This window comes from Lichenostomus cassidix, chromosome 28 (assembly GCF_008360975.1).
Source record: "Lichenostomus cassidix isolate B80296 chromosome 28, HeHo_3.0, whole genome shotgun sequence".
Taxonomy (NCBI): Eukaryota; Metazoa; Chordata; class Aves; order Passeriformes; family Meliphagidae; genus Lichenostomus; species Lichenostomus cassidix.
The window spans coordinates 5634623-5650955 of record NC_139508.1 but is presented as its reverse complement, the minus strand read 5'-3'; the positions used below and the strand labels follow the sequence as shown (position 1 = coordinate 5650955).

At 44.8% G+C, this 16333-nt stretch overlaps 1 protein-coding gene across 2 annotated transcripts in view; it reads right to left on the bottom strand.

Annotated features, from left to right (window-relative positions):
* Nucleotides 1-16333, bottom strand: part of ELAVL1 (ELAV like RNA binding protein 1) — a 40778-nt gene that overhangs the window by 11671 nt on the left and 12774 nt on the right. For both annotated transcript variants that reach the window (XM_085040269.1, XM_085040270.1), the window contains exons 3-4: nucleotides 1011-1114; nucleotides 73-226 (exon numbers count right to left, since the gene is read on the bottom strand). In XM_085040269.1, the coding sequence (XP_084896395.1) occupies nucleotides 73-226; nucleotides 1011-1114 (258 nt within the window). The remainder of the gene's footprint in view (nucleotides 1-72; nucleotides 227-1010; nucleotides 1115-16333) is intronic.

Below are 16333 nucleotides of genomic sequence, written 5' to 3'. Positions count from 1 at the left end.
ACTGCCAGTCTCAGAAAAACACCAAACATGTTATACACTCCAGTTTTCTGCAGCCAAGGCACCAGAACTCACCTGTGGTTTGATCCACGAGCACACGTGAGTTGATGATGCGTCCAAAACGGGAAAACATATCTTCTACATCCTTCTGTGTCATTGACCTGGGCAGGCCACTGATATATAAATTAGCATCCTTGATAACTTCAGAACTTGGGCGGGCATAGGAAACCTTTAAAAGGAAAAAAAACCGTTCTGGATATTAACAGGGAAGATCATTTTACTGTCATGAGCCAATTTAATCTACTCCCCCACTACCAACACAGGCATCCTTATTGGAGTTTAAAAATAACTGAAGCAGGATAGAGTAGCGGAAAATCAACCCAACAACAGCAGAAAGGGCATGTCTCTACATAACTCCATTCACTTTGGGATTACCCAAGAGATAACAACTATACTGGCACTGCTATATGGGGACAGCAGCAGACCAATAGCAATGCTCCCAGCAAACACTTTAGCCATGTGAAGAATCCCAAGGTCTGACTCGGACGCTGGACCTGTCACAGCTTGCATCAGGAACTTGTCCTGCCCATATATTTTCTAAAGCTTCATAAAAAGATGGCACAAGTAGAGTGCAGTTTTCTGTCCTAATTTCTGCTACTGGAGAAAGTTGCAGAGGTCACCTAAGCAGGAATGTATCCTACACACAGAGCACAGACTGTTGTTTTGGATAAGGAAAGAAGTGCATGTGTATTAAGAAGTTTAACAATTAACATTGTGAAGCATCCAAGATGTGCATGAGTTAAAAAGCCTGGCAACAATTTGGAATGGTCCCTCTGCTGCTGCAAAAATGGTGGGAATAAAAAGACAGGAATCTTCAAACACAAAGCTGCTTCAAAACACTTCACTACTCTTCTCCCAGATTTATGCCTCCTGCAGCTGGGAGCACACAAACTCTACCATGAGAATGAAGTTTATGACAATGCTGTTTTCAGAGAAGACTGAACAGCTCCTACCTTGATAGTTTTTGACTGAAGTCTGAGGCCATTCAGTGTGTTTATTGCTCTTTCAGCATCTTTTGCAGTTACGTAGTTCACAAAGCCATAGCCTAAGCTGTGTCCTAAAGGAAAGAACATGTTTTTAAACTAATCCTAACAAAAGAACATTATCATTGCTAAAATGAAAGGAAAGGCAAACAAGAAGTGAACTCAACATACACAATCCACATAGCAAATATTTCAAAAAGCCAAGGAGGCTTCCCAAGGCTGGCACACATCACAAATAACTTGGAGCTCTATTATTTCCATTCTGGATGTCCATCTGCCTTCAAAGATAGCGGGCTTTGGACAGAGCACCCATCAACATCAAGAAATTTAAGACTAAAACACCAACTCTGACCAGTCTCACAGACTTCATGGGTATGGAACAAAGGCAATTACTCAACCAAGCTCATCAGTACAAACTCTTGTGGACAGAGAACGGAAAGTGAGATAATGTCAATGGATGAACTATCAGGTAAGAAATGAAGACCCTCATGATTCCTTTGGCTATTCAACCTCCACCCCTAGTGACAAGAGGGGGAAAAAGAAGTTTCCAATCCTTCATTAATACAGCTAACAAGCGGCAGGTTTCCCAAACACAGCATCAAAGTGAAGAATTAAATTCTCTTTAAGGCATGCAATTCATGTATTACCACTTTATCTAAGTTTACTCCTAACTCTTACAGGAAGAATTTGATATTAATAATAAAAAACTTAAAATATTCAAAGCAAAGGATATTTATTTGGATACTTACTTGTTCTGCTTCTATGTCCAATCTCCACAATTGCTACTATCAATTATAACATTACATACTAAGATCATTTTGGGTTGCAATTTCCCAACAGTTAGAGGCTCTTATCAATGTAGACCTAAAAACAGCAAATACTTTCAAGACTGTCTCAGAGCAATAAAACAACTGCAATTCAACCCAAGACACACCTCTTTCAGCCATCTTCTCCTTGTCTCTGTCAGACCTGTGGGGTTTTCTAAACAAAATTGTAAGCATGCATAGAAAAATGTGCTATTTTCCTCTAACAATACACTACTACTTTGAAGTTATTGAGTTCCACTCCTAGGCTTGAGGACACTAGAAGACAAAGGTAATTGTTATGGTAAAGAATTCTGTGGTGAAATAGCCCTTTTTTAATCACACTGCTTGGCTCTGCAATGGTCTTAACTGACAAGGAAGTTTCCTTATACTTTCCAGACATTTCAGAACACAGGTGTCAAATGATGATATCCCAGCACAAATGTCAGAGGAAACAAAGAGCTGCAAGAGAACTGCAGATTAACTCCAGACACTGAAAAAAAGAATCCCCAGTCTGCTGAGGCATCTAGATTGCAAGTATAAAATCCACGAGGGAATGGACGGAAACCCCAAATAACCCTCAGTGTTTTCATGCCAACAGACTGACTGCAGAACTGCACCAGCTCCTGGCATGGCCTCCACCTTTGGCTGCTTCCTTGTGAAACCTAATCCAGCAGAAACTCAGCTGAACCCAAACACTGTCAAAGCCAGTTGTCTAATACAACCTTTGTATAAACACTCACAGGTAATTTCTGCTGTCTACTAAAGCTCTTAGAGAAGCCAGATCTACTCTGTGTTCAACTCTTGCACAGAAACAATGTCCTGTTCCCGTACAGACCTGGTGTTAAACCAGCTCCTAGCAGCCTCTTATGACACCAGACACAGCACACAAGCAATGGCAAACCACTCTGTGCCAGCCAAGTAGGATTTAACTCCATCTGTTGCAGACCTACTCATAACACCTGCAAAATTCTGATCAACGTTTCTTACAAGTAATCACAGCATGGTTTTTGTGATTTCCTTGTAACATTTTGTTTTATTAGTCAAAGATGGTCAATCATTTAAGTAAAATCTGGTTGGTTCACACCCACTTACCTACTGAGATTATTCATCCCTGATTAAGAAAAGGAGTAACTGAACAATTAGAAAAATGTTTAGCACCTGGCTCTTACTTTTCTTTTCTTAGTCAGACTCTGGAGAAATAAGGTAAGTTTCAGAGGGAAAAAAATACCAGGTACACAGTTGGAAATTATTTTTCCCTCTTGCAAGGATGGGAAGGATCCAACATACCCCACAGGTTCAACCCCACTCTGAAGGCTCAGAGCAACATCTGCTTCATGGGTATTTTCAGTCTGTCCCCAAAAGTCACATAAACATGAATACTCCAGTAAACAACTGAACAAACCAGGTCCTATTAAAACTTACAGAAATGCGCCCTTAAAGACCAGGAAAACATACTTCAAACAAGACTCATCCCTCCAAGTGTGACCCACAGTGAGCCCTGGCAGTCAGGGCTGTCACTCCCTGGAGGGATGTTGCACTGGGGAGGACAGGGGGACTATTCTCCTGACAGGTGAAGAGCAGAATTCCACTCATATGAATTTATTATGCTGTTTTCAGTACACCAAGTATCCTTCCCTAGTCCCTTGCAACAAGTTCCCAGAGAACACAGCAAGCACAGAATTGTAGATAATGGAATGGTTTGGGTTTGGAAGGCCCTTAGACACCACGTCATTCCACTCCCTGCCACAGGCAGGGACACCTTCCACTACACCAGGGTGCTCCAAGCCCTGTCCAACCTGGCCTTAAACATCTCCAGGGATCCAGGGGCAGCCACAGCTTCTCTGGGCAACTGTGCCAGGGCATTACCACCCTCACAGCCAAGAATTCCTTCTCAGTACCCCATCTATCCTTGTCCTCCTTGCCCGCCTTGTCCTGTCCCTCCAGGCCCTTGTCCAAGCTTTCTCTCCAGCTTTCCTGGAGCCCCTTTAGGCACTGGAAGGAACTCTGAGGTCTCCCTGGATCCTTCTCTCCTCCACGTGAACACCCACAGCTCTCCCAGCCTGGCTCCAAAGCAGAGGGGCTCCTCTGGCCTGGCTCCAACATGTTGATCCATGTCTTTCTTGTGTTGGGGTCCTGAGGGCTGGAGACAGCTCTGCAGATGGGGTCTCACTAGAGTGGAGCAGAGGGGCAGAATGTCCCCCTGTCCTGCTGCCCACACTCCTTTGCTTTTTCCCAGAGCATCACACAGGTTATGTGTTTATGTGCCACTTGAGATCAGTGACAAGGAAGTTTAAGTTACTTATACACAGGGTAAAACAAAACCTAAGTCACAGCCCTCAAGGACACCCCGGAGTAAAAGGCACCACGTGACCTGGGTCCAGTCCCTAGAATCACAAACTGTGCCCTAACGGATACACAAGCCCGCAGGAAAAGCGGCTCAGATTTTTGTCCCAGGCACTCTGACTGAAAGCACCTTCTACAGCCTCCATCCAATGCTCTCTTTTTCCAAACTCAGGTCTGTATATTCTGTGTCCACTTGTTCCTGCACAAGTCCTATCCTTGACCTTACACACACTTTCCCTTCCAAGTGTCTTGTCCCCAAAGTACCCCCACACAGTGACCATATCCTTTTGGCCTCTTAACTGTTTTTGTCAGAGCAAAATTCTGCATCTTTTCCACTTCCAGTTTTATACAGGTTGCTCAATGACTATTTGTTATCCAAGAGTTTGAATGTCCTGGGACATGAGGGGGCAGGGACATAATAGGGGTTTACTCAAGCAAACACAGATTAAAAAAAAAAGGCTCTGAAAGTGGCAGGATCACAAGAGTCAGATATTCTCATATTCCCTCTAGGCAACTGACAATAAGTTTGTAGTGAGCCCCAATATTACAGTCCTATTAACTTTTACCTGCCAACAGGTAAGAAAATATCAATTACCTATATTTCTCTACAATAACCTAGAACACAGACCATCCCTCTTAGTCTGTACTTACCACCTTTAAACTACATTAGTATAACATGACCTTATAGTCCTTCAGTGCTAGAGAAACCCAAGCCATGCAAAATTGACAGCACATATTAAAGTACCTTGCTCTAAAATACACAAGAGCATCAGTCTCAGACATCTCCTCCTACTCAGTGCCCAGTGCTCACTTCTACACAGCTGGGTCAACACACAACAGTCCCATCACTGCAGGAGGCATTTCCACCTCACGGATCCCTGTGCAGGAATGCTCTTTGCTTCACAATTTTACTCCAAAACAGTAGAATCTACCTATCTGCTAGGGATGCCAGGAAATATATAAGGAACTGGCATTTACACAGCATTATGACTGCTGTCAGGTGTTTACCCCAGGCATGGAGGTAAGTTTTTTTGCTTTCTCCTGATGTTCCTAGCCTCCTATAAAAACCAGCAGTGCGAAAGAAATTGGTGCTGTAGCAGTTTTCAAAACATTTCAGTGGATAGGAATTGAAAAACATTTTTAAAAGTTTGCCTATACATAAATGCAAATCTACTCAAGAGACAAAGCTAAAAAAAGAGCAACAAGTAGGTCCTTATCTGGATGAATAATTAACAAAGTGACTATAAAAACTAGTTTTAAGCAAAATACTACACTCCTTCAGCAGAAAGAATCAAGTTTTGTTTCCATGATAAAAGGCCCTTTCATGAGAGAGGGCACTGGTTTTCTTTCTGTGCATCACTTGGATTTCTGTCCATGTCCCTGCTTCCTTTCCCAGCTCCCATAACACGCGGCTTCAGTCACCAGCTCCTTCCTGATGCACAGCCCACTGCGGACAACTCTAGCCTCACTGGGGGGTCTGATACACACCAGAGTACTTCACTAAGAGCAGCTAACACAGATCCTCCCCATCCTGTCCTTCGTAAGAAACCCTAAAATTAAACCTGACTCCTGTTATATCAGTGCACCTCAGTATGACGGCAACTTATTTTAGAACTTGTTTTCTGAACAGGGAATCAGTGTTTGGAGGATGTGAGCTGGGTTTGGGTTTTTTGTTTGGCTTTACAAACTGTGCTGTGAGTGATAACCGGAGAGTCTAAATACGCATGAATGCATCGGGAAGTACCACGTAAAATGCCAGTCATCAGCAGAATTCAAAGCAGTGGCTATAGTTTTTGAGGATAAGAACAGATTAAAGTGCTCAGATGTGCCCTGTGCAGGCTTCTTTAGCACAGTTACACTGTTGCACAACCAGGGCTACACAATCTCATCAGCCTGGGGAAAAATACAACCATCCTGCACCAAACTTCCCAGGCAGTGTTATGACAATGGAGCAGTGCAGCAAGGCCAGACTAGCACAGCAGTTGATCAAGAGGCTGTACCCTAACTCCTGAGCGAGTCACAGCATTGCATACAGCATCCTCTGTTTCCTAGCACCCAGAAAAACACACAGATCTACATCTGTGAGCAGAGCAGCCTGGCTGAGAAAGGAGCCCATGGCAGAGCTCCAAGGGAAACAGAGAGCACAGGAGATAAAAGAAGTGACAGTTACAAAAAGAAGAATTCGGAAACACTGTCCACTGTGCCTGAGCAACGGCAGAGCTCAACTGCAGTGCAGACTTGAAAGGAATGCAAAGAAACAAAAGAATAGTATCAGGGTAACAAGAAAAGGTTCTGCTGCTGTCCCAGCAGCACAAGGCTGGAAGTGTGGGAGCAGATTTAACATGTGATCAGAGCAGAGGGGCACAGGATGTTTTCTGTGCCTCATTTCACCAACAGAATCTAACAGGTCTCTGCACTTTGGAAAGAGCTCCCAGAGAAGGGATGAATGAAGACAGAGCCACAGACCAACTGGTTGAGTGAACTGGTCCCCGTCAAACCCATGGGGGGATGAAATGGGATCTTCCTAAGGGTGCTGAAGCACAAGGCTCATGTCTCTGCCAAAACTGTTTCATCTTTGAATGTGCAGGAAACTTGAAGAAGGAAGGTAAGCACCACATCCATCTTCAAAAAGAGACAAAAACCTGCATCCCAACCCCCCACCCCCCCACCACTCTACCTGTATGCCTGGAACTAATGGAGTTTGCAGGGATCTCGCCTGGGACCTGCAGTTTACCTAGTGATCCATCTTGCGGAAGAGGTGATGGCAGTGTGCTCTCACCAAGACTGAAGATGACACCAGGCTGGGAGGAACCTGTCATAGACTGAAGGGTCGGGCTGCCACATGGGACAGGCCAACAGGCATCTCATGGAATGCAGCAAGGACATATGCAGAGCCCTGATCATGGGGAGGAAGATACCCTGGCAACAACAGACTGGACACTTACTGGATGAAGACCATTTTATGGAAAATGAACAGGGAATCAGGGTATGGAGCATGAGCCAGTAGTGCCCCAAGGGAGAAGGGCAACAGCCTCCTGTAAAGCCAGAAGACAGAAGGAAGGAGGTCATCCCCCATTACTCAACACTCACTAGACAACACCTTGAATACTGCATCCAATTTTTAATGTCCCCCAACACAGGAAAGACATTGATAAACTGGAGTGAGCATAGGAGAGGGCCACCAAGACACCCAGGGGACTGGAGAATGTGGAAGTTTCCCCACGGAACAGAGTCCTGAGGGACCTGGTCAGCTCACAGCTGAGTCTGCTCTGAACAGGAAGCTGAACTTATGTCCCTTGAAACTGCCCCATTCTGTGATCCCCAAAGACAGAACAAGGAGCTCAACACAATGCCAGCCTCAGGTTCTTTCAGTTCCACAGCACAAGGTCTTTTTCTACTGACAACCTGAATGCATCCTTCATCTAACAAGGGACAGAACAGAACATAATTAAATACTAAGGAAAGGTTTAGCTAAAGTAAAGAAACCCACTTTCTTGGGCTTCTTAGGATTTTCTCCCGTTCATTGAACAATTTCTAAATTTTGAGGGTTTTTTTCTAGTGTAGTCATTAAACCAAAGCCTGGAACTACCAAAACTGCAACTCAGCTTGGAATAAAGACTCTGCAAGTGCTCAGTGGACTAGTTCTTCTCTCACACAATTCGGAAGCACCCCCCCCCAGTCTATTTTTGTGTGAAAATTCATTTCCATATGTTTCCACAAGATTTTTTCTGTCATTTTTTGTCTGCTGGTCTATGGAGATGATGCTGGTTTCTAGCTCCTCCTGATATCCTTCAGCCAAACATTAAATCTGCTCCAGATGATAATTTTAACCACTTCTTCATTTTAACGTTGTAAAATACCGACTTCATAACCTGACATGTTCTACATGTGCTCTCAACTCTGGAGGCAAGCACTTGCTATTTGTTGCATCCTTGAAAGGATTTGTTTTCACACTACAAGGTGTCCTTACAACAAAAAGAAAGCAGCTTCATGAAGTACTCCTGTCAAAACGCATTTTTGGATTTGAACAAACATCTGAAGTATTTAATCACCCATTTTCAAAACTAAGAGCTGAAGGGCATGATTTTCCATTCCATGTCTATGTTGATCAAATTCCATCATCACAACACAGACAGTAATAAACAGAATAACTTCTAGAATATAATTCACAGTATGTTTTTTAAAATACAGCAAATTATGGAGTCATGGAATGGTTTGGTTTGGAAGGGACCTTAGAGACCACTTCATTCCATCCCCCACCACAGGCAGAGATACCATCCACAATACCAGGGTGCTCCAAGCCCTGTCCAACCTGGCCTTGGACACTTCCAGAGAGCCAGGGACAGCCACAGATGGCTCTGGGGGGCAGCCTGTGCCAGGGCCTCAACACCCTCACAGGGAAGAATTCCTTCCCAATATCCCATCTAACCCTGCCCTCTGGCAGTGGAAAGCCATTCCCTCTTGTCCTGGCACTCCATCCCTTGTCCATAGTTGCTCTCCAGCTCTCCTGCAGTGTCTTATGCAGAGTTTGGGAAATGGAAGCAAGTATTTTTTTGTTTACCCAAAGAATTTCTTGAAGCAACAATTAATCAGTTAATCATTCGGAAATACTTTTATCTGTCTCATCTCCAGTTAAGCCATAAATGCTGCCCAAAACACCTGTCACTGATTAGTCACTGAAACACCAAGACAGCACCAGAAACCACACACAGTCCTGTCTGTGTCAGGCGGGGGGCAAAGCTCAGCATAGCCAGATAGCCCAGGTTGGGTCTCATGTAGGAAGAGTCCTGGAAAGCACTGTGCTATTGTAGGGCTGGGTCAGTCAGACCAACACTACACCAGCAATTACTGCACCGTGCTCCACCTACACAGAGTACAAAGCCAAAAGTTTAGGTTTATATTTAAACATTTGCATGGTGTTTCACCCTTTTTGGTCAGTCAGTGCGGCAGCTCAGGATCTTCCTTCTACAGGACCTGAACCCTGCTTTGTTGTAGTTCCTGTGACTAAGACCCAGACTGCTCACTGAGCCAATTCCCACTTCTGCTCCAGACTTCAAACCAGCACACCTTACTGAACAGACACTTGACAGCAACAGAAAGGAACTAGCAAGGAAACAAAGAAAATATTTAGTTACACTGATAACAATTTTCCAATCCAGAATGTGTCCCCACTGCTCCTCCTGGCTTTAGGATACAATTCTCTTTCTGTTTTCATGGCCAAACAATGAAGAGTTAATAAACTTCATTTATAGAAGTTTAAGGGCAAAAGCACATTTAGCTGGTTTGGAAAGCCTGACTTTCAAACAACTCAGCAAAACATTACAAACTACAAATAAAGAGGCCTCTCTTTCTTATGCAAAATCAGTGGTATTTGCCTTGAAACAAAGATGAATACAAGCACATCAAACAGACAACTCTGCGGGAAAAAGTCAAAAGCTACAAAGCTAACTTGACACAAGTCTGTTGTTGACCCTGGTTCAGAGAGCTCACAGGGATCCCCCCAATCTCCACAATATTGCAAGAATTCAACTGTAAGAGTAGCAGCTTTAAATCCAGAAAACAAAAGGGTGGGAGTTTTTTAGTAATTAATTTCATTTCACAAAGCCTCTGCATAATTATCATGTCTGTATGTTCACTTTTGATTTTTTCCTTTCTCTTAGTTCCGGAACATTTCTCTATTGAGATTTAATTTCAGTTGCTCCAGGGCTCCTTTTCTACATGAACTGCCAGCATCCGAGATTCTGTGAAGTGAACACAGAAAACACCAGGCCCAAAACTGTGCAGAAATACCACAGGCTTTTTGTGGAGGGAGTCTGGGAGGAAAATGCCTGTCTACTTACTGCATGATCTCATTTCTTTAAACAGGACAGAATTTGTTCACCTGTTGTTGGAACAACAATCTGACTGCTCCAGATGTTGAGGGCTCAAAAATTCACTTCTTCCATCTCTTGAGGAAGAAACTTCAGCTTTCAAATAATGACACTTCTTTAGCTGCAAACATTACAGTACAAAACTTCAGCAAGTGCTCAGTCACCCCAATCACAGGCTGAGCTGAACCCAACTTCTACTCCGCAGAAACACAGCTGCTTCACTGGAAAAGAATGAAAGTATTGTAAGATGTGGAACAATAACTCCCACTAAAAACTTGCTGAGAAATATTAGAGCACAACCAAAGACGTTGCTACATGGCTTATTTCTATGCCTCGATGAGGAAAAAGAAAGGCTAAGGAAGCAGAGCCATGGAATGGTCTGTACAGCTCTCTTGGCCTTTTTGACTTTTGTACCATAAGGAGGGATATTAGGCAGGAATATATTTATCCCTCTCAATGTATCCAGAAAGAGTGGAAAGATACCCACAACCCCAAAACAGCAGGGAGTCACTGCTTGTTGCACCAGCCCTGCCTGAAGGCTTTCAAAGAATATTGTCAGGGTCCCTCTGAGTGGCAGCACCACCACCTGGTTACCTGCCACTGCTCCCAGTCTGGCACCACTGCACACACAGCGAGGGTACAACTGGAACCATCAGCCAGCTCAGTGTCCAACATTTCTAACAGATTTGGCCCTGATGTCAAACGTTTGGGTACTTCACTAGTGACTGCTCTCCAGCTGCACCAGTGCTGATGATCCCAGCCTCAGGGATTGGCTCCCAATTCACCCACAGGGCCTTCACCTGGTGACAGAGGTCCTCTTCACCTGCAGCACTAAGAATACATCTGACCAGAATGAGTGAGAGGCCCCAGGCACTCCATGCACAGTTCCACCATCCTTTTCAGTCAAGGCAGCTTTTCCTTGGCTAAGGCCTCTGATGTTCCAGGAGTAAGTGCTGCCACGACTGCTGGAGACCACAGCATGCCACCACCAGCCCTGAGTGCACATGGGCTGAGCACAGAAGAGTGCCTGGTCCCTGCCCTGCTTTGCCTGTTCACAGTGCTCCGGGACCTGGGCACTAAGCCAGACTGGTACACAGGCCTAGCCTAAGCAACAGCTAAACAAGTGCTTGACTCACCCCAAGCAGGGGTCAACCAGAACAAAAACCTCAACCTCCTTTTGATCAAATACAAAAATGTTCAGAGCAACCTGCCCCAAGTCCAGGTGTCCTGCAGCTGTCCCTTGCTGACAGCAGCCAGCACTCTGGGTCACCAGAGGGGTACCAGAAATACACTGACAACCCCAGACATGCCCCGAATATTGAGAAGCAGAGCCCAAGAGCAGCTGCTGCAGCTGTTGCTTCTGCTGGCTGTGCTCTGGTCCGTCTGAAAGAACCCAGGCAAGTTTTAAGGCTAGAAAGATGGGAAAGGGTCTGGAGGGGAAGGGTCTGAGGAGTGGCTGAGGGCACTTGGCTTGTTCAGCTGGAGCAGAGGAGACTGAGGGGAGACTCCTCGGGGGCTGCAGCTCCTCCCGAGGGGAGCCGGATGGGTAGGGGCTGAGCTCTGCTCTGGGACAGGAGCCCAGGGAATGGCTGGAGCTGGGTCAGGCTTGGGATGATCTCAGGGAAAGGTTCTTCCCCCAGAGGCTGCTGGGGCACTGCCCAGGCTCCCCAGGGAATGGTCCCTGCCCCAAGGCTGCCAGAGCTCCAGGAGCATTTGGACAATGCTCTCAGGGATGCACAGGGTGGGATTGTTGGGATGTCCTGGGCAGGGCCAGGGCTTGGAGTGATGATCCTTGTGGGTCCCTTCCAACTCAGGAGATTCCATGATTCTCTGATTTAGGTTAACTCTATCCCCATACCCTTGCTAGAACTCAGTTACTACCTCTGAGGCATTTATGTGGCCACCTTTGTAAAAAGCGAATTTAAGTGGAGCTGGCGAAGCTAGAAGGGTGTCCACGTTTTCAGTATTTGGACAATTTGTCTGCAAACTATTTGCACTTCTCATTAATTTAAGTATTGCCACAAGGCATTCTTGAATGCACATTTAAAGAAATCACATACCACCAAATGTGATTAAAGAGCTAGAAAAAAATTTAGAGGTAATGATGCATTCCAATTCCACAGTTAACAGCAAAACTGCATAAACAATTTCATGGGTGTTTTGCATGCAAAAGGAAACTATTCCAGCCAAAGAGAATACTTAAGCATTTTCCACAAACAAGAACACTTCAGAATTCTGTTTCCAGACTGAGTCCACTGCACTGGTGAAATGAGTAGTTGCTCTGTCATGTGAACTTGAGCTTGTCACCACCCTGCAGCAGCTGGGCAGTAAAATCCTCCTCCCCTTTCTGCTTGAAAAGCTCACATGGACAAGGCCATTAATTTCTTTTTTAGCTGCATAATTTCTGAGAGTGAGTCTTCCAGAGAAGACATCATGAAAAGAAAAAGGCAGGGAAAGAGTAAAGCTTTACATCCATTCCTGAGGAACTGCAACTACGTGAAAGTGACTTTTTTTGGCACACCTGGAGAGAGTGAGCCATCATGACAGCAATGTTTGAGATGGACCCCAGATTACTGCACACAACCTTAACAAGTCACCCCAAAATGTCTTCTCTGCTCCACACTTTCCAGCAGCAGTGGAGAAATCCCTCTGTCCCTGAGAGCTGCTGATTAGAGAGTTTGACCTCAGCAAGCTCCATCAGAACTCACACTGACACAAATTCAAGAGAGTGCAGAAGAAGCCCATGTCTCCCTCCAGCCTCTGCACAGACAGGGCCATGTTTGGGGAGCTGACAGGTACAGACAGAGCCCTTGAGCAGTGTGAAGGATCATATACTACACTTCCTAGAGTAGAAAGTTGAGTACCAGAGGGAAAACATTCCCTGCTCAGGCAGTACAGAGGGTGTGAGGGAAGGAACAGGAACAGTCAGGAAGTTGGATGCCTCCTTTACGAAATTAATCACTGTCAGAACGAACCCTCACACAGCCAGATGTGCACAGCAACCTGTCACCAGGGACTCAGAGTGGGTATATGGTGTCAGGAGCAATAAACAGACCCCACAGAAGGCTGAGACCATAAACACATGGGGGAAAAAGGTTCACAGAATCCTAGACTAGAATCCTAGAATATTTCAAGTTGGACTGATGATCCTTGTGGGTCCCTTACAACCCCTGGTACTGTACAGGACCCCCCAACAATCCCAACCTGTGCATCCCTAGGAGCTTTGTCCAATTGCTCCTGGAGCTCTGGCAGCCTTGGGGCAGGGACCGTTCCCTGGGAAGCCTGGGCAGTGCCCCAGCATCCTCTGGATGAAGAACCTCTTCCTAATATTCAGCTTAAACTCCTCTTGTGGTGGTCTTCCTGACTTCTATTGCCTTGCACTCTGAGGACAGTTACATACAGTATCACAGGTGGGAGCACCCTGCAGATCACACAATTATTCCAATAAGCACGAATATTATTTTTAATATTACCATGTGCTGCCATTGCACATGAGTTTGGCAGCCTTTTATTTTTTAATAGTTCCACCAAAAGCAGTTAAACTCAACCTTTTCAGAGCCTTAGTTTGAAAGTACCATACTTCAGCACAGTACAGGGAAGACAGAAACTAAAACACTCATTGACAGACTAACTTTCAGCTTCAGCATTTGATCGAGAAGAACTAACAGCCTGTGTACAGTTGCATGGACAGCAGGCTAAAGATGAGCAGGGTCTGTTGGAGAATTTAGAGCTATTGAGCAGAAGCATCTGCACTGTGCACATTGAGACATCCTGACACAATGAGCCATCAACATCTGCGCTGCAAGAAACTGAGCAAGCCTAAAGGGGCCCAAAGGCCTGGACTCCTGCATTAACAGGTACTGAAGGAGAAATGCTTAAAAAAAACCTCACCCATTGAAGAGTCCAGCCCACCATACTGGCTGGAAATTCAGACCCCAGAACCTGGATGTTGCAGCACTCAAACATCCCCCATGCAAAGTACAGCACGAGACATATTTCTTCTGTTGAATCATCTCTGGCACGAGGCAGTTGCTCCAAGGAAGAGGACATTTAACATCATACACATCCCTGGACAGGGGATCGGTGCAGATCACAAGTCCGGTCCCACTGTGTCTGCAATCAATGCTGCCGGGCTACTGCCTGATCAGTGTAGGCCGAGTAGACCAACTCCAGACTTCTTGCTTTCAGCCTTAAGAGCCAGAGCCACAGAAAGGGAGGATTTCATTGATAGTATCAGGTCAATGGCTACTCACAGACTTCAGCAATTGTCGTGACATGCCAGGAGATACACCAGTGAAAAGTTACATTGCAGGCTGGACACTTTGACACACTCTGTTGGGAAGTGGGAATCGGCCTTCTAACATTTCCCTAGGGTTCAAAGCCACAAGGTAGGGCTGGTGCTCATTTAAGATCTGAAAGAACAGTGTCCAATGAATTCTATAGTTCTCTTATGAAAATGCTGGATGTCCAAGACATACTCGCCATAAACACAAGTACAGTGAGCAGCACAGCAACAATCCAGTATTTGCCTGCTGACCCCCAGTACTGATTCACTCATCACAAGTGAAACAAAGCCATGTCTGGAAGTGCTGAGGAATGCAATACACCAACTGCAGAGTGCAGAGCAATACTCTATTCCTTCAGCATGATCAGGAGGAGCCCTGCACCCTTCTAATGCTCACCTACTGGGCACAAGCTTCTCTGTACAGTCACTGGACAAAGAAAAAAAAAAAGAAAAAAAAAAGAAGAGTGTCACATCTCTTAACAGCAAACCAGACACACAGTCACACCTTTACCAATGGCTATAACCAGTACACAAAGCCAAAAGCTCCTGGTAAGGAATGGGAACTGACACTACGGTTTGCTGCTAGTTTCACCTTCCTGTCAATAGTGAGATAAAGGATGAGCAGTCTGAGGGCTTCAAAGAGTTTCTCCACATTTTATAACCACAATCTAACACATGGTACACAGATTGTTCAATACTGTGCTGCATTTGAAGCAAAACCCAACAACATATGTAATGACCATAATGAAATACTTTTCTCAAACAAACCCAAACTTTGGCTTTCAAATCAATTCTTGAATCCCAGTAACAGGTCTGCAGACAGCTTATGCCAGTTCAGTAAATCATTAAAAACAGCATTCCAGGCAGAAGTACTTTCTGCCCCGCATTTCATTAACAGACAATAAACTGAGAAAAAATATATGTATCAGTCAATGTTTTACAAAAAGCAAGCATTATCAACTAAACATTGATTTTAACTCTGCAAATACAAACAATAAAGGGAACTTCAAAGACAAAATACTCTGATTATTAGAACTTCATGAGGGCAGCAAAAGCTATGACTTCATTAAAAAAAGATAAACTGATCCAAAAAGTCTAATTCCAACAAAAGCAAAGGTTTCTTCCCTCCTGTCTCGGCCATTCAACCCGCTATACCTCACATGCCAGTATTATAACTTATCTGACCACAACCCAAGGTCAGGGAGCTCAACAGGTTTTTCTGCAGCTCCAGTTTCCTGCTGTCTACCACGGAGTCAGAGAAATGCAAGTGGAAGCACAAGGAAAGCAGAACTCTGCCACAGGACTGTTCTGTTCAGGGACTGCCAAACACCCATCTGTTTAACAAAGAGTTTTAGAACAGAGACATATAACATGAACATAAAGGGGCAGAAACAAAAGCAAGAGGAGAAAAAAATGCTTCGAAGGGGCCAATTCTTTGGCACTGATATTCCAGAACTATCAGTGAGCATGGAGATGACTGGTAACTGCTCCTGATAGTATTGCAAGCAAATGAGAAATTAGGTAGCAACAAATTCAGTGGCCTGACCACAGCAGCCCCACAGAATCCAGCACCTGCAATCACTTTAGAGAAAAGCTAGTGTTCTGTCCACAGGCACTCAAGGACTCTCTGCAACACTAACAGCAATTTTACTTTTGATCCTTGAGGTTAAGAACAGCCTTGAGCATACAAGTGTAAGTTTTGGACTTTAAGCTACCCAGTACTGTCAAGTTCCAAGTTAAAGTTAAGCAGACTTTACCAGAGTGTTTGATGCTACAGGAAACAGTGTGAAGCAGACTCCTAACTTCAGGCACTGATGAATCTCTTGCTTCCCACTGAAAATATCCTTCCCTTCAATGCAGGTGATTCTGTGCTTACTTTACAGGCTAAGGTGTGGGTCAGTTATAACTTGCTATCATTAAGCAAGGGGTCTTACTCCTTGCAAAACCAGCCTTCAGAATAAGCATCAACTTCTAAGTGCCTCAAAGCAT